The 25,893-nt window shown below is 43.3% G+C and overlaps 1 protein-coding gene across 19 annotated transcripts in view; it reads right to left on the reverse strand.

Annotated features, from left to right (window-relative positions):
- The window catches only part of UNC13B (unc-13 homolog B), a 225,204-nt gene extending 201,824 nt beyond the window's left edge, over positions 1-23,380 (reverse strand). For all 19 annotated transcript variants that reach the window (XM_030003613.2, XM_030003611.2, XM_030003607.2 and 16 more), the window contains exon 1: positions 23,230-23,380. In XM_030003613.2, the coding sequence (XP_029859473.1) occupies positions 23,230-23,251 (22 nt within the window). In that variant the 5' untranslated portion in view covers positions 23,252-23,380. The remainder of the gene's footprint in view (positions 1-23,229) is intronic.
- Positions 23,381-25,893: the final 2,513 nt, after the last annotated feature.

Here is a 25,893-nt window from a genome sequence, read left to right on the forward strand (position 1 = left end):
GGACAGTGACTGATAGCAGCTGGGTCACATGTGACTGCTTGGAAGGGTTTTCCAGATTCCTCTGTGAAGAGGAGACACACCCAATACTAACCCCATTTAACGTCAGCACCATTTCTTACAGGAAATCCAGGAAAGCACTACATTACATGAAGTACACATCCCAATAATCCTCCACACTGCCAAACCTCACTAGATGCTCTTCTGTTCATCTGTAAATTCTCTGGTCAGTTAAGATTCAGGGCTTGCATGCACACAAGTGTCACAACCTGCAGGTAGACAGCACCCCTTTTGTTTTTCTCCACAGCCCAGACACCCCATACCTTGCAGCTGACAGAAGTTTCCAGTCCCAATGGGACACCGCAGCTGCTGCCTGGTTCTACTTACTAAGCTTCACCCCAACATTTGTTTCTTGCCAGAATTTTCACAGCCCCAGGCTCAGCATCCCACCACCTGCATCGGCCAAACTTTGGTGAGCAAAGTACTGAAACATACAGAAAAGCTAGGCTTTTTCTGGGTAGAAAAGCTATATATCGTTGTCTGGTCTAAATATCTATTACTGCCATAGCCCATGGGCATCAGAGTGACATAGCACAGTGGCAGGATATCTGGAATATTCTCCACGGTTTCATTCACACGAACTTGGGAGAGCTAGCAGGACAACACGATGGCCAACTTACATAAAACTGAGCAAATCCACAGTTAATACACTGTGCTGAACTGGTTATCAAATGAAAGATGTATCTGACTATTTTGCTCAATCATCTAGTCTGATCACCTTAGTGAACTACGTAATTTCACACCTCCTGCAGATACTGTCACTTTTCAGCTCAGCTTTTGTATAAAACTTGGTAAGTATATACAGCACAGCTCAGCTTGCATCAGAGCTTCATAGTGTTCTGCTTCTTCCATCCTTACCAAAGTTACTTGGTAACTTAAACAGAAAAAATTAAAAAACTTGGTAGGAAACCCTTTCTGGCAGTTGCAAACACTCCAATCAAAAGCATATTCTCACAGTATTCCTGGAGCAGAGGACCAACTTTGCAGACCCTGTGGCAAAGGTTGTTCAATTGTGGTTTTTTTAAATAAAACTCAGTCGTCATCAGCACAACAAGCCTTCTTTTAAAAAAACCTATTTCTCTAAAAGGCATTTCATGCAACAGAAGGGGTGACAATTCAATTTACTTTCTATGATGGTTTAATGTAGTAGGCAGTTAATATAAGTAAGCTTCTAAACACTTCCAATGACAAAATAGATTCAGACAGCTAGAGAGACATCTGGGTCCCATTTACAGGTTAATCTGTTACTAGATTTGATTTGACACACTGACTTAACATCACACAGGTCTTCAACTTCCTGAACTGAAGAGTTTCATATGCATTCCTGTTTGTTGCTTAGCTCAGGAACTCACCTACCTGAAATACTCCTTGAACTATTTCAGGAACAGAAATTCACAGGTGAAGAAAATGCTACAGCAATTTACAAAATTAGAAATAAGTCCTGCAGAAGATATGCCATGGGGATTGCAGTTGTGAACAGTTTTGGACAGAAAAATTGTATCTGTATCTCAAAGAAACTCAAACTGAAAGCAAAGCATCTTACTAGGAGAATACAGGACAAGAAAAACTGAACTGAAACTATGTATGCAAATTGTAGAAAGCAACTGTGATAGGGAACAAAACGCAAGAGGAAAACTAAAGAGGTCTGCAACTGGTTCCTTCCCTGAAGTTACTAGAGTAGACATCAGATTGCTCTTCCAGGATCCTTACACCAGCACTTCTCTAGAAAATAGTATCAGGCAGCAAGGTCATGCTGTTATTTGCTGGTTTGAAAACAAAATTTGAAGTAGAGCAACTAGGACAGGATAGGTTCACAGAGAGGAAGGGAGGGAGGAGACACAAAACAGCAGGTCCTAAAACCCAGAACTCCCCTCATCTCTGAACTTTTAAGTGGATACAGTGATTTTACTAAAAAGCTAGCACAGAACAGGATCTACACTGGCAAAATACAATCAATATACCATGACCATTAGGTACAGCAAAAGGATTCCAGCATTTTAAAACATGCAGATCATTTTATCCAAAAAGCCTCAGGAGATCTGACCAATAAAATGCTTAAAACATTGACAAGTTATTTTGTAAACCACAGCTCAAATTATTATTACATTAAGCATTAGCACTCAGTAAACTTCTGCTCTGCAGTAAGGAAGCTGCAAGAAGTTTACTCACAGCTGATCCCAGAAAAAGCTTCCTGAAAGACAGTAGGAAGCATTCAATTGATTTCAGATAAGCAGCAGCTGAAATAAGCTTGACAATATTGTTTCTTCTGTCTGGTGAAAAAAAAAAAAAAAAAAAAGGCATATTCATGAACCATACAGCCAAAAAAAGCTGGAAACAGATGCTGGGAAGCAGTAAAGAAAGTAGGAACTTGCAAGCCTTGAACTTTACAACCTCCTGAAACAGATTAGCACTGCCAGTGAATCCAGAGTGCCAACAGCCAATAAAATATTTTCCAGTTTTTACATGAAATATACTTGGAAACAGAAGTGCAGAAGCTTCTACTTCCAGGCAGCTTGTGTGGCTAAACATTGCACAGGAGAGAGAAGTAAGCGCCAGTTTGAAGAGTGGAACATGTCGTGCCGGAATTCCCAACATTAGGACACTCTTCCAGGAACTCCCATCACTGCAGACACTCTTCCAGGCTACGGGACTATCTATCCCCGTTTCTCCTGCATGCATGGTCCCACAGTTCAGCTGGCAGGCAGCCAGTCTCAGGACACTTCCTCTGCCAACACAAAGCAGATCAAGCCCTTTGAGCTCAAGTCACCTTTCAGGAAACTAGAACAAGCTGAGAATCATAAGCCAGCTTCTGCCCATTTTGGGACTTGCTGGAATGACAGCCTCCCAGTGCCCAGACAAAAAAAAAAAAAAAAAAAATCTTTCCTCTAGCAATGTATCTCGTTATCATCCTTAAATGCTGCACAGAAAGTGTTAGCTCCAACTCTCAAGAGCCCCGCAGACTGTGCTGGAATACAAGGTGCCTCAAAGATACGTCAAGTCTGTGTGCTGCTCTCCAGAGAACCCTTTACCTCATGTCGTGGTTTAAGCCCAGCCAGTAACAAAGCACCATGAAGCCGCTCACTCCCTCCCCTGCCCCCAGCCCCAGTGGGATGAGGAGAAAAGCTGTGGGTTGAGATAAGGACAGGGAGGGATCACTCACCACCTATGGTCACGGACAAAAGACAGGCTCAACGTGGGGAAGAAACAAAATCAATTAAATTTACTACAAATCAAATCAAAGCAGGATAACGAGAAGTAAAACCAAACCTTAGAACACCTTCCCCCCACCCCTCCCTCCTTCCCGGCTCAACTCCACTGCCGGTTCTCTCTACCTCCTCCCCCCAGCAGCACAGGGGGACGGGGAATGGTGGTTGGGGTCGGTTCCTCACACCTTGTCTCTGCCGCTCCTTCCTCCTCAGGGGGAAGACTCCTCACTCCTCCCCTGCTCCACCGTGGGGTCCATCCCACAGGAGACAGTCCTCCATGAACTTCTCCACCTGGGTCCTTTCCATGGGCTGCAGTCCTCCACGAACTTCTCTGGCATGGGTCCTTTCTGCTCTGCAGGCCGATCTTCAGTCACAGCCCGCTCCAGCGCAGGCTTCCCCACGGAGTCCCGGCCATCTTGGGGGGCATCCATCCCCCCGCTCCAGCGTGGGCTCCTCTCTCCCCGGGCTGCAGGTGGGCATCTGCTCCCCCGCTCCCCTCCGTGGGCTGGGGGGGGACAGCCTGCCACCTCACCATGGGCTGCGGGGGCATCCCCTCCTCCTTCCCCACTGACCTCAGTATCTGCAGAGGGGTTCCCCTCACATTCCAATCCCCCTACCCACCGCAGGTTCCCCTTAAGTACGTTCTCCCAGAGGCGCTACCGCTGTCGCTGACGGGCTCGGCCTGGGCCAGCGGCGGGTCCGGCTTTGAGCCGGGGAAGCTTCTGGCACCTTCTCACAGGAGCCGGCCCTGCAGCCCCTGCCCCGCTACCAAAACCCTGCCACACAAACCCAAAACACCTCATTACTCACCTTTTCAACTTATCTGATAATAATTACAATCTCAATGCAAACTGACAAGTTAATTCTAGTGAGGCAAGAGCCAGTATACTCAGATGCTTATTTAGAATTGTGCTTTGCTTCTTCATAACCTTCCCACAGACACATTAACACCTACCTGAAATTTAACTTCACTCCTAGCTGTCACCTCAACATCCATTTACTACTCAAAACCAAAGGCTCAGGCTCTGAGACACAGTTAGTGGAGCACTCAAACTATCTTCAGACTGTTTTCTTCACCGAGGAAAGACTCTGAAGTATCATTTCCCCTGCCCTATTTCTCCACTGAGAACTGCAACCAAGTCACACAAGAGTATCACAAACGATACTCCACAGTGACCTTTTTGCCATCTCACAGATGTTTGCCTGGTGGTTACTGCCTCTGCCCTCACCAGCACCAAGACAAAGCCAGTCAGATTCATAATTTACTGTTCCCAAAACATTAGTTGTTTGAATAAGTCTGACAGTCCCACTGCTCAAACTGGATGCTGGAATTCCCTAAGAGCCACTTTGACATCAATGTTATCTCACACTTGGGTCCCAAACCAGATGTCTTCTGCCCTGCAGACCAAGGGGCTCTTTGTCCACCTTCAGCAGGAGTTTGCACTAAGAGAAGTCATATCACAATAGGAAGGGCTGCAGAACAAGCTCATTTAGCCTAGTATCTTGTCCACACAAACACCTAGATGATTCCAAGGAAAGAGCATGACATGATGATACAGCAGTACCTACTCTATATACTAATATGCCCCCAGCATTCTACGCTTATGACCCAGACGTGACATTTTGGGAAGTAGAGTTTCATATAGTCTGTTCTACCACCAAATCTCCTCCACGCCCAATATAACCAAGCCTTAAGGGTGCCAACAGGCAATTTCAGGTTAATTCTACTCTGGTATTTCTTCAATAGCAAGGGGGAATGCATGCTTCAGAGACCTCGCTTTGCAATTTAGCCCCTTTGCGATACATCCTTGCTGCCACTTCACAGCAGTATCAGATATTTTAAAGTAGACAGTCAACACAAGCAAATCCACATCACTCTCCACTGAGAAGAAAGGGACTACCACTCAAAGACAGGCAAGATGTTTTGCTACCTGTTTGACACAGCAAATACAGTCTGTTTTTTTGTAAAAACAAAAATAAATAGCCTCCCCGCAACTACAATACACAAAAGAAAATCCTTCAGATTTTGTGGAGCTATAAGCAGAGCTAAGTCCCTTATTACTACCACCACCATTCCTCAAGGGTAGATACACATGCATTAGTTGACTGAGTAATCCCTCCTAGCTTTGGCCTGACCTAGCACAAGCAGGTGAGCATCACCTCCAACTGATTGGTCTGGATCAGTTACATTTTTCTTGAGAAGTGGGAAAACAAACACACAATGAAGTTTTGTTATGCTGTGCTTACTAACCAAGAGATGATGGCTTTGTCCAAAGTTTGCTCTCCAAGCGGGGTGGGGAAGCAGAGTGCGGTAATGGAGAAATGGATTTGATACTATTTGTGTAACAGAACACCTTTTAAACAAAAAGGAAACTGAGGATGTAGTCAACTTCCCTGATTCTATAGAACAGCTCCTCCTATATACACCTACCATTCAAACACTAAAACTAGTTGCTAAAAAACACAGCTAGGAGAAATTCTCTAACATCTATTTCTTCCTTTTTTGGCTCACCAACACAGATAACGTTGCTGAAGATTCACTGAAATTTCTGCTCAGCAGCTGCTTTGAACTGAGCAGTGAGGACAGGAACAAAATCTCTTATTCAAATCACAGAGATTATGAGAGGTTAATCCTCCTGACACTGACAACACAGACAACTCTGTCAGGTGACCTGGTTCCCCAACCAAGAGGTGAACTAAACAGTAATCCAAGCTGCCTCTTCTCTCCAATATCCTGCTGCAGCCTTTATTTTATTTTATTAGTAAAAAGGCAGTGTGGGTGCAACATCCTGGAGCGAGTTACTGTGTTTGTGACTCTCTCAGAAGATGTATTCTGTTAGATTGTGCTTCAGTCACTGTCGTGGTTTAACCCCAGCCAGCAACTAAGCACCACGCAGCCACTCACTCACTCCCCCCCACCCAGTGGGATGGGGGAGAAAATCGGGAAAAAGAAGCAAAACCCACAGGTTGAGATAAGAACAGTTTAATAGAACAGAAAAGAAGAAACGAATAATGATAATGATAACACTAATAAAATGACAACAGTAATAATAAAAGGATTGGAATGTACAAATGATGCGCAGTGCAATTGCTCACCACCCACCGACCGGCACCCAGCTAGTCCCCGAGCGGCGATTCCCCGCCCCCACTTCCCAGTTCCTATACTGGATGGGACGTCCCATGGTATGGAATACCCTGTTGGCCAGTTTGGGTCAGCTGCCCTGGCTGTGTCCTGTGCCAGCTTCTTGTGCCCCTCCAGCTTTCTCGCTGGCTGGGCATGAGAAGCTGAAAAATCCTTGACTTTTGTCTAAACACTACTAGCAGCAACTGAAAACATCGGTGTTATCAACATTCTTCTCATACTGAACTCAAAACATAGCACCGTACCAGCTACTAGGAAGACAGTTAACTCTATTCCAGCTGAAACTAGGACAGTCACTTTGCTTTAAGGAGTTCCCTGCAGGTTACAGACTTCTCCTGAACTTTTAAGTGTTTTATGATTAGAAGAGACAGCATCCCTACTCCTGAATCTGTGCCTGATTAGGGGGAAAAAAAAAAAAAATCCATTAAATCTTTCAGAATTTTTAGATATAGAAGATAAACACTACTAGGCAGAGAATAAAGGAGGCTTCCAATTTTTAGTGCCATAAATTATCCTTCTTTCAAGTTCTGTAAGGTTCAGAAATATATTATTTTAAGTTAGGGGAAATGCCTTAATTGAATAAAGGGAACAAAACCCACGCTACTTAATTTTACACAAAACAGACTTCAACTCATATATGTCCCCAGCTGTCAAAGACTAAGGAAATATGCATAATGAAAGCTATATCCTTGCACCAGAAGGCAGGAAAAGAGACAGACTGATAATGTATTAAGTCTGCTAGGAGCCAGTCTGAGTTGGTTAACTGACTTTGCTGACAAACCAATAGTTCAACCAGTTTATAAGAAAAGCTTCAGTGCAAAAAAAAGCAAGCCAAAGAGCAAAAATAAAATAAAGAGAACCAAACCCTGAAAACCTTAAAACTCATTCAGAAACCAGATGAGTGGACAAATTGGTTTGTTTGGGGTTTTTTATTTTGAAAGTAAGATACACCTCTTTAGAGAATAATTTCTTTCAAGACACAAAGCATATGCAGCTGCTGCTCTGACATTGTATGTACACTTAAAGGCCACTTAAATGACTAGAATCTTGCCAAAGTTATTAGGTCAAATCACACAGCCTGGTCACAGCGAAGTAACAGCTGCTAGAAGACAAAAGTACTCTGGTACCAAAAAAAGTATAAAAAGCAGGAATTACAGATAGAATAAAATCACTTCTGTGCTTTTCCTTTGGCTGGCATGTGCTTCTCTCCTGTCAACAAAAGCACTGAAGTCATCTCTATAGTCTCCTGAATGACTCAGGTTTCTACACTCCCTATTCAGATCTAGTTTAAATGAGATGCACCTTGGAAGACGAGTTGCTGACTAACTACACCAGAAGTGATCACTACCTAATCACAGCCTTGGTATATTTTCTGGCAGTTTCGATTTAAGTTACAGGATTGCAAGCAATCAACCAACTGGAACACAGCTACTTGTCAAGCAGGACTGAGCACAAGCTTGCCCTGAAAGGCATGGAGCTAAAAACTGATACTAACAAGTATCATTGTTCAAATTCAGAAGTCTAGCATATTCACCAAAAGAGAAACTCAAAAATAAAGCAACAGCACATTTGTGATGCATTCAGTAACTTTTTTTTTTTTTTTTTTAAAGCAAAAACATCCCACCATACTACAGTAAGTGATAAGCTTCCAGGAAAACCGGCACCTGTGTTTTCCCTCACCAAATACCGATGCAGGATTGGTCTAGTTTGAAAAACAGTTTTAATGAAAATATTAATGTTGTGTTACTTAAATATTTACTTGCTTGAGTTCACAAACCAGAGAGAAGATTAGTATCTAGGAGATACAAATAAGCTGACTGTGAGCATCAAGAGTAAAAGAACTGTTTCCTATATGAGTTACAGTGTAACTGAATGAGATTCCCAGGCAGGAACAGGAGATCTAACAGAATACTGTTTGCAGACTAATTCTTTGGCAGCCTGACTTTACCCTTAGCATTCACAAACTGTTCAGACAACACCAGTCCCTGGAGGACACACACGAATTGTAGAAATAGGACAGTTAGATCGGCACCAACATTTTGCATTCGTTTTTTTCTTTTGCTTAAGGTCTTGGGACATCAGTCACTTACAATATTCCCCCAGAAGGAAGCTGAAAAGGATGGTTTGGGGGTGTTTGGTTTTTTTAAGTTAAGTTTGTAAAGCCAGAATGTGTTTTATAAAATTCAGCCTAGAGACTGATACCTGAGCAAGCATATGATTTTAACTCCCCCAAGGAGAAGCAGCCAAATGGCTGCTCCCCATGGCAGTTTTACAGTATCTGAACGAGCTGCATCTCCCAAACACATTAGCATTCACCTGCCAATACTTTTGTTTTGACGCAGCGTGTACTCAAAGAACTGAACCACAACCAGGTCTTACTAGTGACAAGGATTATGCCCAAGACTGTTCTCCTGAAACCAATGCTGTCTGCTTGCATTTAGGCCTCTGTAAAAATTGAAGTGAAATTCCATCAGGCTAAATGCCATTAGAAGCAAAATCATTAACTAAAATAAACAGCCTCAGGTAACAATTGAGTATGAGCAAGTTCCCTCACATGTAGTTTGTTTTTTTATTCTTCAAATTTATAACTAAGCAAGATGCTACATCAAAATTTTACCTTAATATACAATTTGTCTATAGCAAGTAGTTGTCAGAGCAGTAATTTGCATCATAATGAAGTTAGTGCTGTGAGGATCATAAGACCAGAAGGGCCCTATGGGGTCACCAACTCTAATGTTTGTTCTCCCATCATCTGTACCACTTAAGCCATTCAAAATCATTCCTGACTTCCAGCCTACACTTTAATTAATGGCACGCTTATACCTTCTATATCTTATGTCAACACTATTCTCCACCTTGATGTTTTTTCTCACCCCATGTTTAATTTCCCAATGTTTTTAATGGACAGAAGTCCTAGATCCCATCAGTTTCTGTTTATCGGCACCATGGTGCTGAGTCACAAGGACTCCCCAACACCTCTCCTTTCACCAAGCTTTGCATTTTTCAGAAATTCTTGTCATTTGCCTTTAAGTGCACAACTCTTCTACATAATATGAACTCATTTTCATTACTGCTGTCCCTCTCAGGGTCATTGAATCCTTCATGCATTATATTTATCTACTTCCAAATTGATTACGCCATTAGGACTTGTCTTAGAAACAACTTTGACACACACATTCCTACTTTTCTTGCCACACCACAAGTGGAAGACATCTGTCTGCTTCTCTCACCAGTCTCTGCAACGTTACTAGCTTCTGCTAGTCAGTTCCTTATACATTTCACGTCTTGCCAACTCCAGTTTTCTTCAAAAAGAAATGTCTGCTATGGGATTTGTGAGATATTACAGAAGTCCAAATAGATGCATGCTTTCATCTAGAAACAAGATTAGCCCAGCACAATCTTCCTCTTGCAAACCCACACCACATTTTATATCTGATGACCTTTCACACTGATTCCACCTGTCTATAAAGTTTTTATTATTCTCTCTTTAAAGTTTATTTTAAACCTTGCACATTATCACAGTCTTGTCTGCTTTTGAAGTTGAGACCCATACTTACCCACATTTATCACCCATCTCCTTATCTTCCTGCCAACCCACAGAAACCACCTTTCTTGTTCTCCAGTTAGGTGGTGCCACTGCTTGCTTACAGCAGTAGTTAAATTTCTGCTTAGAGTTCAGATTTCAAATGTTGCATGTTTTAGCACTCTGGCCTACAGATGACCAGACTCAGATTCAAGGCATTAGAAGTTTTGTTCCCACCCCATATATCTGTGCATCATTTTCAGTGTCCTCCTCATAAGAAACAACTCCTACAGTTCAGGGATCATACCCAGATCATCTTTACTCAAATCCCTGTCCCTATGCACAGCAGTCCGATTCCTTCCTTTGTGAGACTGGCTGTTTCTCACTTTCATGTGACCAAGGCACCTTCTGTTATCTGTTTTAATACTGTTTGCAAGACATCACCTTGTCTGCTGAGGTAGAAGCCCCTGCCTTAGCCCTGGACTTCCTGATCCTCAAGGTTCACCTTCCTTTACAACCTGATTTTTTGCCTACACCTCTCAGAGGTTCTGTGTTTGCTCACCATATCCTGATGCAATGATCAGGTGAATCATCAGCTCTGAAGCAATTTCCTAGGTGGAGCCTTTTCTGTTATTTGAGATGCTAATATTTACCCCTGTAGCTTCACTGAATTTCATGCCCTTCTCTGTATTCAAGCTCCTCGTTTCACCAAAAAGCTTCTTCAGTTTCTCTAGAGGGTTGACAGCTGCTGGTCTACATGTTTATCTGTTTAACTTAACCTAGTTTAAGTTGTGATCACTCAAGCCAAGGTCACTTCTATGTTCAGCTTCTCTGAAGCATCACCTGTGCTTCTTAAAGCCACATCTACAGTTAACTCCATTAATTTTATGGCTTCAGTCACTGTCTGATGATGAAACTGCCAGATAACACAGCTCTCTGTACCCAACCATTACCAACAGCATTCATTCATTCATTCTGTGGTGTGGGGAGTTAGTCTCTTACAGTGACAATACCCAGAAATACCTCTCTCTAACCATATTACGAGAGTTCTACCCACATTTAAATCCTGGACTACGTGCAGTAGATCTCTTATGCTATCACAGCAAAATCTCTTATCAGCTCTTCCCAAAGCAATTTCAGCCCAGCTGGTTCTCTTTTATCCACACTAATGCTGCTTTACAATTTTGCATCACTAACAGTGGAATTTTCCCAGTCACCTTTATTCCTCTCTTTCCAGAGCAGGGCGTCCTTTCCAACATCTCTGTTCCCCTCATGACTCCCACTCCCCATGGCTCCTGCTAACCTTATGAGGTCTAGTTCTGAGTCCTACATCGCCAGCTCCCTTCCCACCAGTTTAGTCACAAGCTCCCCACTTTGCTTCATAACACTGATGTGTCTGCACCCTCTTGGAAACAAACTCAAAACTACTAATAAAATGTTTCTCACTGTTTAGTTTATATAAAAGTATCACTTGTCATTTCAGGATCATGTAATCCCTATTTCATCTCCAACACCAGCTCTTTCCTGATGCTTTGTGAGGAAAAAAAAATACAATGCAGGCCCACAGCAAGCATGCACATGGTTAACTCATACTTATTCAGACTTCTGTCATGTGCTGCTCTGCTCCAATAAAGCCTGAAAACATTCCTGCATCTTTGACCAAAGTGTCAGATATATACAGAACGGTAACTTCAAACTCAAGTTTACAATAGAAGTAAAAAGTTTGTCCATAGAGCTCTGTTAAACCACGCTCTTCCCACCTAGCCAAAGTGCAGCAAAATACTGATTTAACACTGAAATCCAATAGGTCATGGCATGTCTTGATCTCTTTTTAACCATGGAAAATTATGTAAACACTTCTCATTATAGTCAGATTAGTCATAATACAACCGCCACATACCCCTACTCGAGTAACAGACATTACCAAACTCCATTTTTCCTAATCCTTAAGTACTGGAAGGACAAGGAGTACAAATTTCATAATAGCTTCTCCAATCTAAGGAAAGGCACACCAGCTTCTGCTGTTGCAATGCTGAAGCTAGAAAACCAGTTCAGTCTAAAAAGCATAAATTTGTCACATATGATGACAAACAACAAAGCTCCCAAGAACTGCAGAAAATCCTTCATCAATTTTAATTCAGAACCTGATCTTTTTCTAGAGGACTCCAAGTTGTTATACTAAAAAGTACTACATCCTACAGAGGGTCATATTAGATGATTACAACAATCCATTCTGGTCTTATAACTATAGAGTTTCTAAGCAGTTATCTCCTCAAAAAATCTCCAACTAAAATGGAGCATACGCAGACTCCACTTACTTAATTTGATATGTCAAAATCTAATAAAATTTTGCACATGCAGCAAGTTAAACCAGGTAGGAAAGGCTGAAATAAAATTACTGTTTCACATCCATTTTTCCCTCCCCACCAATCCATATCCATGTTGCCTGCCAAATTCAAGTCATATACTATAAGTTTAGCTTTAGATCAGGAATTCAAGGTTGGGGGATGTTTGAACCAGGAAATAACAAGAATTTATTTCATTAAAAACCAAGATTTGATAATGCCATTTTATAGATTAATGGTTTTGATAGCGTTAGAACTCCCAAATCCAAAAACGAAGGCAATCTCAGCTTTCTAGTAATTTATGGCCCCTCAGACACTCAAAGAGGAGCCACATGAAGTGTGCCTTCCACAGAAGCCAAATGACCTTCTGAAGAACACCACCTGCTTGCCTTTAAAAAAGTCTAATGATGAAGAATAACTCATGAAATTGGGAAGGTGAACAAAATAGGAATGACATATAATTTTCTAAAATGTGTGTAGTAGTTTATTCAGCAGTCAAATTCCTTCCTCACCCAAAGCTGATAAGCTACCTTGGCATCACCTCAATTAGCGTCTGGTAGTCCAGGCCTTACAGGAAAAAACAGTTATTAAAAGATTTCCAGAATAACAGTTTGTAGATCTGCAGTGTGTAATTGCAGCCATAACACTCCACAGGGACTTCACTTGCAAAGGACTGTGGTTGTTGCAACAGAAGACTGTGTGACAACTAAATGTGAATCATCACAGGTACTGAAAGTCTGAGGTCCCTGGACATTTCCTGAAAACACATTCTGAGGTTTATACAAGCCCTCAGGAAAGGAAAATGTCTCTAAAGGTTTCTCTCTTAGAAATTTAAATAGCTACATATTCTCATATATGTATATATATGAGAATATATAATAATAATATATTTTTATATATATAAAATATATTTTTATATATATATTTTTTTTCCTTGGAAACTGCTATGTTTGCTAAGCAGAAGTTTTCAGTTTACAACACAGCTTAAGTGAAATTTGACCCAGAGTGTCTTCATGCCTAGCCTTTCCATCACTACCTGACTACATGGCACTATTTTGAAATATCCTTAAAACACATTTTAGAGCAATTAAAACAACAACCACAAAACTCTGAAAGAACTCAGTTTGCACAGCAGCCTTTGAACAATCTGGTCAAGGATTTGCTGAAAAAAACCCCACCTTACAGTAAGAAACTGTGTTGTGATACTCAGGATGCCAACAACCAGCGCAGAGCAGACTAAGGCACACAGCTCCCCACGCTTGAAGTTTATAAAGCTGTCTGGCCTCAATCAGGTATCCATTGGCACAAAAAAAAGGATAAATCCATGACAACTCCAAAAATTACAGCAAGCCAAAAGAGGTGGTCAGGGAAAAGTCCCATGAAGGTTTAGAAGTGCACCTTCATCAGCACACATCAGTGCACAGTGCACCTTCATCAGCACACGAGGCTCCAAATCAGTGCCTGACTCTGAGGGTTTGCTCTCTGTGCACAGCACCACTACCCACACCACTCCCCAGCTCAAGTGCTGCCCTGGTACAGCTGAACAGAGAGAATGTCTGGTGGCACAAAGTCGCAGAAATGACAGACAGCAGGACAATACAGGACAGATTGGTTACAACATCATAGAAGAAGTTCAAGCAACAATGCTTGCCTGTTCCCAAGCCAACCAAGCATCTCCCAGCCCTGACCTTGGACAACAGCCCCTTATCATCCTCCAGAACAGGTTTCATGTGATGCAGTCCCTTCGTGAGTTCTCTTTGCCTTATTCAAACATGCCTGCACCCCTGTCACAGGGCCTGCACCACTGCGCTGCCATAAAAGCTTAAAAAAAATGAAAGGTTTAATGGGCCACCATACTTAGCTCCAGACCCAAACTCCTTTCCTCAGGAGAGGCCAATGAAGATCACAGCAGGTTGGTTATATGTTGCAGACTTCATCTGGACAGAGGGATGACCCAGTAAGTCCTTTAGCATGTAATTTTTAAATGATGTTTCTTCAACTGAGTATTACTACATTGGTCTGAGCTGAGAAAATAAGCATTGAGTGTGCCAATACTTGAAAGCGTAATTCTGCAGTTACTTTATACCTAGTAATTATGTCTCCATGGTGGAAATGCTGGAGTCTGTTTAGCAGAGCATTTAGCTGTAAAGAATTAAGAGACTTAAGTCACAGGAGCTTTAAGTAATAAGGTTAAAACCAGTATTCCTTAAAGGGACACGGTCAAGACTGGAAGCCAAACTTCTTTTAAAACTTGCCAAGAGTTTTAGGCTACAGATTATTTCAAACAAGGCACTTCCTCTTATCCCTCATCAGACATGCTATTCCAGTCCAATTCACTTCCCATTCATAGGGGATGTTCAACTGCAAGGAAGAGCACCAGGAGTCTGAGGTCAGCACAAAGTTCTTGAAAGATCATATCTTTTTTATGTTTCTAAATGTCCCAATTTCCCAAATACAGGCAAGCAAAAAAGGAACAAACTCAGTTTTTTAATCCCTTTAACACAGTGTCTAACCCATGCACCCTGCCCAGCAATGTTCAGACCTTTACAAATGTAAGCCTGGCGAGCAAAAGTAAATCCTGAGAACAAAGCAGGTGAGGTTTATATATACCTGACAACACCTCAATTTAATTTTCTCTCAGCATAGGATTTCCATAAACTGAAGGTCCCTAAACATAATGCTTCCCTGTTGAATGCAGGTACCCAACTCCCTTACAGTTCTTTCCAAACCCCACCACAGCTCATCTGACAAAAGGATGAACATATCGACACTCAAGAGCAGTGTGCTAGAGGGAACATAAACTGAGTCACAATGATTAGCTGGCAGCGCTTCCTTTCATTTTTAAGATGCCCTCACCTAGCTGTCAGAGAGGCAGCATACCTGCCAGTACCATGTTCCAATTCCTTGCCACTTTCCACAACAGCAGGGCATGAATCCATGCCGTAACACGGTGCTTATGAAGTTCAACGAACATCAGTCAAAAGAATTCCTCAGCTAAGGATTTCTCATCCTCTAACTTGGTCCCATAGCCACAGCTGGTCTCTTGCAATCCACGCTGCACAAGAAGGAAAAGGTCACTAATATCTGTAGGTACTGTGTTATTTGTTAGTTAGAAGTGTAATTATTCAATTATTCAAACTTAATAATGGGGAAAATAACTTCAAAGGACATTAAGGAATCTATTTTGAAAGTCTGGTGAAGGAGGCAGACATCTCAGCTCTTTGTGATATGCCAAATAAACCTCACTTGCATCTTTTCATTAAACTATCAACCAGAGGTTTCTTGTCTGTGTGTTTTGTTTTTTTTAAACTGGATTAAACTTGAAGCTTTCTTCCCAGCTGAACTAGAAATATAAGCACTCATAGTGTATTTCATAATGTATTTAACTGAAATCTGTGAACTCATCACAGAAGACAGTATTAGTCATATAAAGACAGTTAAACAGAGAAATGCTGGAGAGTTTATATGCCCACTAGTACTTCTTCAGTTCTTTTAAAACTTGTAAATAGCATTCCAACTCAAAAACTGTTAGGAGAACAACTATTTTGGATCCCCAGTAAGATTTACTTAATTGTAAAGTAAAAAAAAGTAAAATTAAACTAAAATTGATTTACTTAATTGCAAAGTAAAATTTGATTGTTTTACAAAACAATTATTTAAAAATTACCTGCAGTAGTTGTGATCAAATCAAATACAACACGGATTGTCCAAAGACAATCCCTAGCAATACAGGAGGGACATTTCAGAGTGGGTTAATTTCATAAAGCTGAGGATAATTATTAGAAAATTGACTGAGAAGAATAAATTTGAACTGAAACTGTGATATCAGATGCAGGAATCATTTACTAAGAGTTTTCTAGGGGGCCAAAAAGCCACTACTCCTCAGACAAGAAGGACAGCTGAAGTCCATTCCACCCCAAAGAGCTATAGCCATGGTAAATTGTACAAGAAATAAACAGTATCAACACAGGTTGGGTGGCCCCAGGTGTATGAAGTTAGATGCAGGGGAAAGCAAGAGAGTTAAATATAACAAAAAAATCTTAATTATGTTGGAGACAAAACACCAACAAGGATATTGCCATCCCATTAGTTGACTTAACTGCTAATGGTGAAGAAGGAATGGGCATCCAATAAACATTTGCCCTGTGCTCGGGGAGAGGCAAGTACCTGTAAGACCAGGTACTTTCCAGCCCATCAGTAAGTGAAGATGACGTTAAACATCCAAGATGCAAATAATAAAAATCAGAAGGTCTAGATAACCGCCACTCAGATGTCAGTGAAGAAGTCTGTAGCCCAGTGACATTTGCTTTAAATGCATCCTGAGAGGCTAGAAAACAGGCTCCAAGGAGAACAGAGTATGACACTTGAGGTGACACTCAGGGCACGCTTGTAGGAGGACAGGTACCTACAGATCACTGAATCCACCAGACAAATGTCTGAAATGTCTAAGGAGTTAAAGTTCTGAAAAAATGACACCTACTGTTCAACACCAGTTTGGAAAGACTGATCTAAACTGTACAGATTTAACATGCAGAATGTTTTGAGACATACGACCTACTAGTGCAGGATAGTCTCATTAAAGTGTAAAATGACATAATATGTAAAACAGAGTAACAGTTAGCCACTTGAGAGACCAGTCATGATTAGTGGGGTTTCCCATACCAAATGCCTGCCACGTTTTCAACATTTTTGCTCCTAGACTGTGCATTTGCCATTTATACAAAACCAGGCAGGACACAGAAGCCAGTGAGGAGGCAGGTAATAAAAGCAGCATTATGTACAGCAGCCTGGTCAGGTATAAGGATGGCTAAGAGAAAAGAAAATCCCTCTGAAATCCTGCTAAATGCAGAGAGATCTAATTCAAACACCCAGGATATACCTGTAGAATAGGAATCTGTATCACAGAAAGCATCTGCCAAATTTTACAGGTCACAGTAGACAAGCAGAACATTATTTCAGCAAAGTCCTTGGCAAAGGTGGCTAATGCACGCACAGATAAGCATGAGCTGGCAACAGGAATAAAGCAGACTTTAGTTCTCCATTTAATGCTGAGGAGATCAACACAAGAATATTAAATGCAATTTTCATTTCTATAGAAACTTTAGAAGTATGGTCAGAAAATAAAGACTGCAAAGAAGAGCAAATTCAAATGCTGAAGGAAACCTTTCAAACTATGGTGCTTTCACACACTTCCACACCAAGAAAATGCCAGGTACTAGTAAGCTTTAACCTACTAAAGAAGCAGAGTAAGGGAAGACCCTACACACCCTCACAGCAACTCCTAATCTGTTTGCAAGACCACACAACAAATTATCTGAATGAAAAAGCAGGAAAGCAAGAGTTATTAGGCACATCACTCTGGTTTAAGCTCTCCTGGAACAGCACCGAAACAGCTTTCACTGAGTGATTAAAGTATTTTTCAAAACATTGAGTAAAATTTGATCACAAGGCATAAAAAAAAATATGCAGGAGGAAATTCCAAAGGAAATTTTTTAAGAGGATCATTTGCCATCAGATATATCCATTTCACATGCCTCCAAGTCAAATATTTGAAATAAGGTCCTGGATTTAAAAAAGCAGTTCCATTTGCTTGGACTTTATATGCCATTGTGTAAATTGCAACTAGCTCTCAGACTGTTACAGTTCAAAATTAGGGTCTTTCAGCATTTGGATTAGATCCAGTACTTTGTTGCATATTAAAACAGTATGTTAATAACAACTTTAATAAGCTTGACCTGGCAGATCCCAAACTGAAGGAGTCAACTGAGAGGACACGAAGTGAGCATGAAGAAAACAGACGCTATTCAAATTCAGGAAGCACCTCTGCACATTTTCTTCATCCCACTGAAAATTACAGGGGGGGTTCAAGTAGCTCATAGTCCCTAAATACTTAAAACAAAGACTCCATGCTGTTTGTTGAAACTTTTGCAGTAAGTGTCCAAAGCTGAAGGAGCAAGGGCTTGAAACAGGAAAATGAATGACCACCCATGCATCACAAGCCAAATGTGGTTTGTAGGTTTTAAACATTCCTATTATGTAACAGAAGAAGCTTGAAAGCTTAAAAGTTTTCTCTCCAATTAAGCCACCAGTTACAGTTTTACAAACCCCAAACTTAAGCCTCAATGCAAAGAAGCTCCTTTAGTAGCAAAGACTCCTTCATCTTAGTGTTGTTATCCAAATTTCTAATGCATTTTATTTTGTTCCAACACTACATACACTGGTAGCTTCCTGATTAATTGCAGATAGAGAAAAGGAGTTCATCATACTTACATAGCAAATTCTTTGTGAAGCATTGTATTTTTATTAATACCCTATCTTTATAACCTGTACTTCTGCTACCATTTTTAATGTCCAATTCTGTTCCTTCCCATTTTGATCTACACAAAGACAGGCAGCATTTTTTTTTCAATTCTGCAACCATTCCAGAATACTGTCACAACACAGCAATACAATTACCCTATTGCTAAGAGTACTATTTACAAGTGTGCAAGGTAGGCACCTCCAGCTAGAGACCTTCACCCCTGAGACAGAAAGAGCTAGAGGCACTGCATTCAACCTTACAAAGCACACAGCAGTAAGTTGAGGCTGTTGAGTCATGGGGTGGGGGGGTAGAAATCCTTTAAACATAAAGAAGAAGCCCTGACATTTGACTACTGGGCTTCTAGTTATGGATATTTCTAAGTACTCCACAAGATGAACATGTTTTTATTTCTGCTATTGTTAACATCCTTTTCCATCTTCCCTGTTCACTTCCTTCACTTGGATGTCAACGGAGTTCAATATGGTGGACAGGTACTGAAACTCGAATTTTGCTGGCAATACAGGGATGCACAGTTAAGTTCAGTGAGTAGTATTCCAACACTGCAGCTATTCTGACAAAAATGTCACCAGATAGGCAAGCCTTTCTAACTCTTCAGAGCAGCAGCAAGACAAACAGTAGGCAAAAAAAATAATGTCCCTAACCTCCAGACAGTGTCATTTCACACAGCGCTCAACAACTTAAAATTTTAGAGTGCAAGACCATAAGAGATCACCTAACTCAATCTCCTACATACCTCAGGCAGCCAAATCTCACACAGATACTGCGGATCAGGCCGCAAGACAAAAGCATGTTAGACAAAGGCACTATGCCCTCATGGGACTAAGCCTGGTACCATGCACAGGGATGAGGGAAGATTCCCACTGCCAATATCCTTACAAGAGCACAGCATTTCAGACATTGATACAGCGAACAGGACAGGCAAGGTATGAGACAAAGAGACACAGTTTTTACTATGATTAACAGATGGATAAGGTAGGTCAAGAAGTTAGGAATACAACAGCACTGAAGACATAGCATAAGCTGTTACAAAGCAGAGAAGAGGAAAACTAAAAGAGAACCATAACTATCCTGAGACAGCAAGAGCTGGGAACAAATAAAAGTGAGCAAGTAAAAGCGTCTGAAGTGTGTCTTAGGACGATGATGCAAACAGAGCAAAGGGACCGATGAGCGAGCACCCGTGACTGGGTGATCCAACATCGGCAGGGTCCTCCTTTGTTATGAATTTTGCAAGCCATGCTGAGAGAGCAGTTATTTCTATCTGTAAGTCAGAAGACAGGCAAGATCAGAAGAAGAAATTTAATTAAGTTGAGATCTGAGGTAAAATCAAGACTTCCACAAGAAGGCCAAGAAAGTTAATGATGCAAGACTTACGTGAAAAACTAGACTGCTTCACTGGGATTAGTTTTAATATGTTCTATTTTCACAAATACAACACTAAATGCAAACTAATAAAGCAAACTATGCCAAGAGAAGATTATCAGACATAATCCAGACACAGCTGCTCTGAACAGGAGTATATGCAATCTCTTTTGCACTTAAGCAGTAGAATCAAAATACAAGGAAGTCTCCTCTAAAAGCCTCAATCATGTAATATTCAGCATTTGTTTTCTCCTTCACTTCACTTACACCCTCTGCATATTTTCCTGCTCCAAAAGAATCCCTTAATTTGCTTGTACGACAGCCTGTTACCACTGGCTCACTTCACACATCCTCTGAACACTTGCAGGTGAGCCCAGACTCACAATTCCTTTGACCTTAGACCTTCTGTCAGGTACTTCTACATCAGATGTAGCTCAACAATTCTGGAAAAAAAAACCCCAAACAACAACAACAACAAACCCCAACAAAAACACAACGTGCTTTGATCTCCTAGAAGAAAATGTTAAAGAAATGTACCAGTAAACATGAGATCAAGAAGCCATGTATGTTAGTTGCTCTTTCAGGAATAAAGGCAGCACTCAGACATGTTTGGTGTGCAGTTTTAGATTAGCTATCCATTAAAATACTATTAATGTGTGTAATTCAGGAGGGGAAAAAAAAAAAATAAATCAATGAATAACAACACTATCTTTCTGGCTGCCAGGCTTCCTGTTACACTGCCACTTAGGGGTTTTTCCACATTTCCCTTTATCTGTTAAACTGTAATTCAGAAGCTATTAACAGTGTCCCAATCGCCTACATTTATTTCACGGGTTTTTTTATTGTCTTTCGTTTTTTATCTCAGATCTGCAGCATCCAACCCCACGTTACTATGCAGTCTTACATGTGCACCATTTTTAATGGAAAAAAAAAAAAAAAAGAAGCTTTTCCAACTCCCTTATTAACAGCTGCGTTGCTTTCTCATCAAGATTAGTTCATTTCAGTGGAAAGGGAAAATGCAAGAAAAGTGCCACTTTTTTTTTTTTTTTTTTTTTTTTTTTTTAAAGAAGTGATAGTTAATAGAAATTTATTCTCCTTGCCCCAAAAGGTATTCTTTTATCTGAGCTCCTGGTATCTATTTTGTTTTTCAGACTGCTCTACCTCAGCATACTTCCACTTTAATGGTCATACTTGTGAGATCTCATCAGCTCATTCTTTTAGTCATGGCTATTTCAGAAAACATTTTTCTCCGCATTTAGTAAATTGACTACATTCTGCATTGTTATAATAAAGTTGTTCAGTATCATCTATCTAAATTACTGCTGGTATTTTCTACTGTCTTAGCACAGCAGATGGAAATGAAAGGTACAATTTTCACAATAATTCTCCACCACACACAGTCACCAGTCACCTCAAGTTTCTTCCTTAGCTTTTTACACATAACCAAAGAACAAGCCAAACACAACAGCGCATCATTCCAGGCTGCTGAAATGCTTTTGTACCAAACGCTCTACAGACCAAGAATTAACACCCTGAAAAGGCAAGAGAGTTTCAGTAACTCAGTCATCCTGTTCACGTTCCTTCACTACTCGTAGTAGGTGGGGTATAAATACATCTTTAACACAGTCAGCCCCCGGGGGCATCAAACCCACATTTCTTTAAAGGACAGCCTGAGAACATTTTGAGGATAAACCACCACAAAGAATGAAGAAACACCTGTAACATGTAAGCATCCTTGAGCTAGTAAGAATCAGCTTCAATGAAGACATTTTGGCAAAGCCTTCAAAATGGACAAGTCCACAGAGATGCTACCTGTGCTTCACAGTTTACAGAGAACTGCATCAAAAACATTTTTAAGATAAACTCCACACTTGTACACCTCTCCTAACTCCTTAAACACAATATATGTTTAATAAAAGGGCTGAAACTTAATTTAAAAATGCTCTCCTACAAGAACAGTGCTGTCCCCAAAATAATGCACACTCAAGACACCCTCCTGGCATCTTTTTATTAACACCATCATCAAAAGAGAGATTTTGATTCAAAAAGGTGATGAACAGCCAGATGAAGAGCTGTTACCAAATCAACCAATGTGAGCAAAAGAAGAGCCGAACTGTCAGCAGCAAACCAGTGCCAGTTTTTTTATCATACCTGGTAAAGGAGTTGAGAACATTAAAACTGTACTTTTAAGCCGCAGGGCACAGCTGGCATCCGGGGACACCCTGTGACCACAGCGTTTAGTGCAGAACGCTGACGAGAGACACGTCCCAGAAGCGTGAGTCCTGGCAGATGGTTTTCTCCAGGGGTGGGTTTTTTTGTTTGGTTGGTTTTGGGGATTCTTTTGGCACAAGAGAGCAAGAAAATGAAAACTGGAGATAGAAAGCAAGCCGCTAGCACTATGATCCAGCCTGCATGAGAAAGCACTGCCTTTCAGTAACCTGTTCAGCAAGGGAACAAGGCTTGATAGCAGGATGAGAAGGTAATTAGTAACGCATCTGAAACAACAGTGCGTGCTATAGGCGAGCATACGGAAAGCGACAACTGCAACATTAAAGCCAGTGACAGCAACCTGCTTCCTGCGAGCAGAGCTTCACTCGGCGGCGGCGTTTCAACTCCTGTTCAAACGAACTACGAAAGTCAAACACGGCTCCTCCTCGCTCCCGGGGTCTCCCCGGGTTTTGGCACCCGGTGGGACTGCTGCTCCTCCTCGACATCGCACCCGCTCCTTCGCCCTTCCTCGCTCCGAAAGCCGCCCTCGTCGTCGTCCCCCTTCCCCGGGGCGGACCCCTCACGCCCCGGGCTGGGGCTGCAGGTGGACGCTCCCGCCCGGGCCGGCCGGGACGGGTCGCCCGCCCTCGATGGAGCCACGGGCTCAGCCGGGAGGTCACCGGGACGCCCGTCCCCGCTTCCGAGAGACACAAGTCCTTAACTTACAACAAGCCAAACTCAAACCCCGCACACGCGCGAAGTCTCCCAGCCCGGCTCCCACTCAGGAGCGGGTCCCCCGGGGGACAGCTCACCCTGGAGGCAGGTGCTTGGGGCGGGCAGGCTCGGCCTCTCCCTCTGGGGGCCCGGCGGCTTCCCCCCAGCCCCTTCCCCACAGGTGAGGCAGGAGACCCCCCCCCGGGCCGGGACAGCGTGACCGCCCGGTGCCCGGCCCGCCTTGAGGCGCTCCCGGCACCGGCCACCGCCGCCTCCGCCCAGCCGAGCCGTCGCCCCCCGCCGCTTCCGCGGGTCCCCGGCGGCCGCCCCCCGCCGCCGCCCCCCCCACTCACCTCTCACGCACAACAACGACATGGCGGCGGCGGCCGCCGCGCCTCAGCTGCGGCCCCGCCAGCCGACCCCGGCTCTCCTCATGCCGCCCCGCTGCCACAGGTCGAGCGGGCGAGGCGGCGGCGGCGGCGGCGGCGCCGTGAGGGGAAGGGCGGGGCGCCGCGCCACCGGCCGGGGCGGGGCGGGGTAGGGAGGGGCACACACACACACACACACACACGCACACACACACGCACACACCCCTCCCGCCGCCGCGCCTCCACCGCCACCCCGCGGCGGCCGACAGGGGGCGCCGCAACCCCCGTCCCCTCCCGTCCCTTCCGTCGCCACGGCAACCGCCCGGGCCTCGGGCTGCGGCGGGTGGGAAGTTGTTGTTCTCGGCTCCCCCCAAACTCCCCCCCCCCCCCCAAACTAACACAGCTGGAAGGAAGCCCCCGCAGCTGGGTACGTGGACACGGGCTTCATTGGGGATGGACGCGTTCGCCGGCCGGGCAGCGGGACGGTCCCAGTTCCCCGGGGCGTCGTGTGAGGGTGGGAAGGCCCGGGAACCGGCGGTGGGCGCCGGCCAGGCCGCAGGGCAGGGCAGCGGGGACAGGGCCCTGGTCCCCTCCCCGCTGCCTGAGACCGGCTCGGAGGCGTCCGTACCTGAGGAAAGAGGGGGTTGTACTTGGTTGGGGGGGGAGGTTGGTACTTTGCCGCTTTTTTTTTTTTCTTTTCCTGCTTTTCTCACTTTTGTTTTACTCCTCCAAGGTGAGAGAACTTACTGGATAAGTAACGTCCTGCCTGTGTCTTTGCAGGAGCCATTCGCATCATTTACGCTCCACCTGTCCTGGGATGGGCTCTGGTTTATCACCATAAGAAGCTCGACCGATGCACAGCAACAGCCACCAATGTCCCCCCACGTAGCAAATGCTTTGGGAAGAGCAGGAGCAGGACAAGCAGGTGTGATTACTCTGTCGTAAGTTCTCCCTCAGTACCCTTCCAGCTCCAAAGTGTGACCAGCTCTGAGGGTTTCCGGAGCCTGATGTGTTTGTGCAGTTAGTAACCCCCAGTCCGTCTCTCTACTTGTCTAGTCACTCTCAGACCCCTGCAAAGTCCTTGCACCCCCAATGTCTGGTAAGGTGATTCACAGGTCTGACAGCCTGTTGCAGGAAGAACCACTCTTTGGTCTCCCTTGAGCCTGGTTCTAGTCGTTTTCTCTGATGGCCTCTAATGCTTTTAGTGCTGCCTCATCGCAACCTATAAATAACCATAACACTGTGAAATGTGCTTCTAGTTCCAAACAGAGGATTCAAGGAGAAACAATTGCTGATATTGAAACTCAACAGCAAAGTGTCATGTAATGTGATTGCTATTGCATTAATGTTTAGAATAACTCAAAAGTCTACGTGGAGGGTAGAGGACAAGACCCCTATCTGAGTGTTTCGAAGACACAACCAACCTTCCCAAAATTCAGACCTAGACAGAAGAGATTTGATTTCTGCCCTGTCCGGCACAGCACGTTTAACTGCCCTTATGTTTGCTGCACTGAAGAGTATCAGGCAAGGAAATGTGTCAAAAATATACATAAAGCTTCCCCAAAATACCAAAAGGAACCACTTGAAAGGACAAACCATGATGTTCCTGCAAACAAACATGCAGACTATGTGCTAAAGGTGTTACCAGAGGCAGTCTCAAGGGACTGGGAACACTTCCACTTAGCAATGTGAATGGGAACTGTCATTGCAGGGAACTGCAAGTGCCAGCACTGAGGCAGGCAGGGAAGGAATCTCCTCTTCTTGCCCCTGAACTGGCTTCAGTGTTGCTAAAATGCTGCTAAACTCCTCAAAAGCTGTGGTTCCCTTCTTTATGTGTTATTCAAGTGTAACAGTGGCACACTGTAAGGGCTACAGCACACCAACCTCTGCATTTTGGCTGTTCGTCATCAAAGCCTGCCCCACCTGTAGGCTGGGCACGACACTGGCTTTTCAGTTAACTTGAGGGAACATTAGTGTTTTGCTCTAAAAAAGTCCTTTATTATTTATCTCCCATGTGTCATAGAATCATTTAGTTTGGAAAAGACCTTTAAGATCGAGTTCAACCGCCAACCATGCCCACTAAACCATGTCCTGAAGTGCCTTGTCTACGCGGTTTTTGAACACCTCCAGGGATGGTGACTCAACTACTTCCCTGGGCAGCCTGTTCCAATGCCTGACAACCCTTTCAGTAAAGAAATTTTTCCTAATATCCAACCTAAACCTGCCCTGCCGCAACTTGAGGCCATTTCCTCTTGTCCTATCACCAGCCACATGACAGAAGAGACCAGCACCCACCTCACTACAACCTCCTTTCAGGCAGTTGTAGAGAGCGATAAGGTCTCCCCTCAGCCTCCTTTTCTCCAGGCTAAACAACCCCAGTTCCCTCAGCCGCTCCTCATAGGACTTGTGCTCCAGACCAAGTCAGGGATAGGGTCCTAGGGTAGGACGCCATATCCCCAGCCTTTTCAGATCTCCATTCCTTCTCTGCATTCATCAGAGCCTCAGAGCTTTTCACCAGCAAAAGATCTACTCAGGGGTCCCTGAACTGTTCTGATGCTTTTCTTTTCCCGTCTCCCTTTGCAGCCTCGTCACAAACGAAAACTCTTAAACTGTGCATGAGTTAATCTCTGCCATAACCACACAATCCCA

This window comes from Aquila chrysaetos, chromosome Z (genome assembly GCF_900496995.4).
Source record: "Aquila chrysaetos chrysaetos chromosome Z, bAquChr1.4, whole genome shotgun sequence".
Taxonomy (NCBI): domain Eukaryota; kingdom Metazoa; phylum Chordata; class Aves; order Accipitriformes; family Accipitridae; genus Aquila; species Aquila chrysaetos.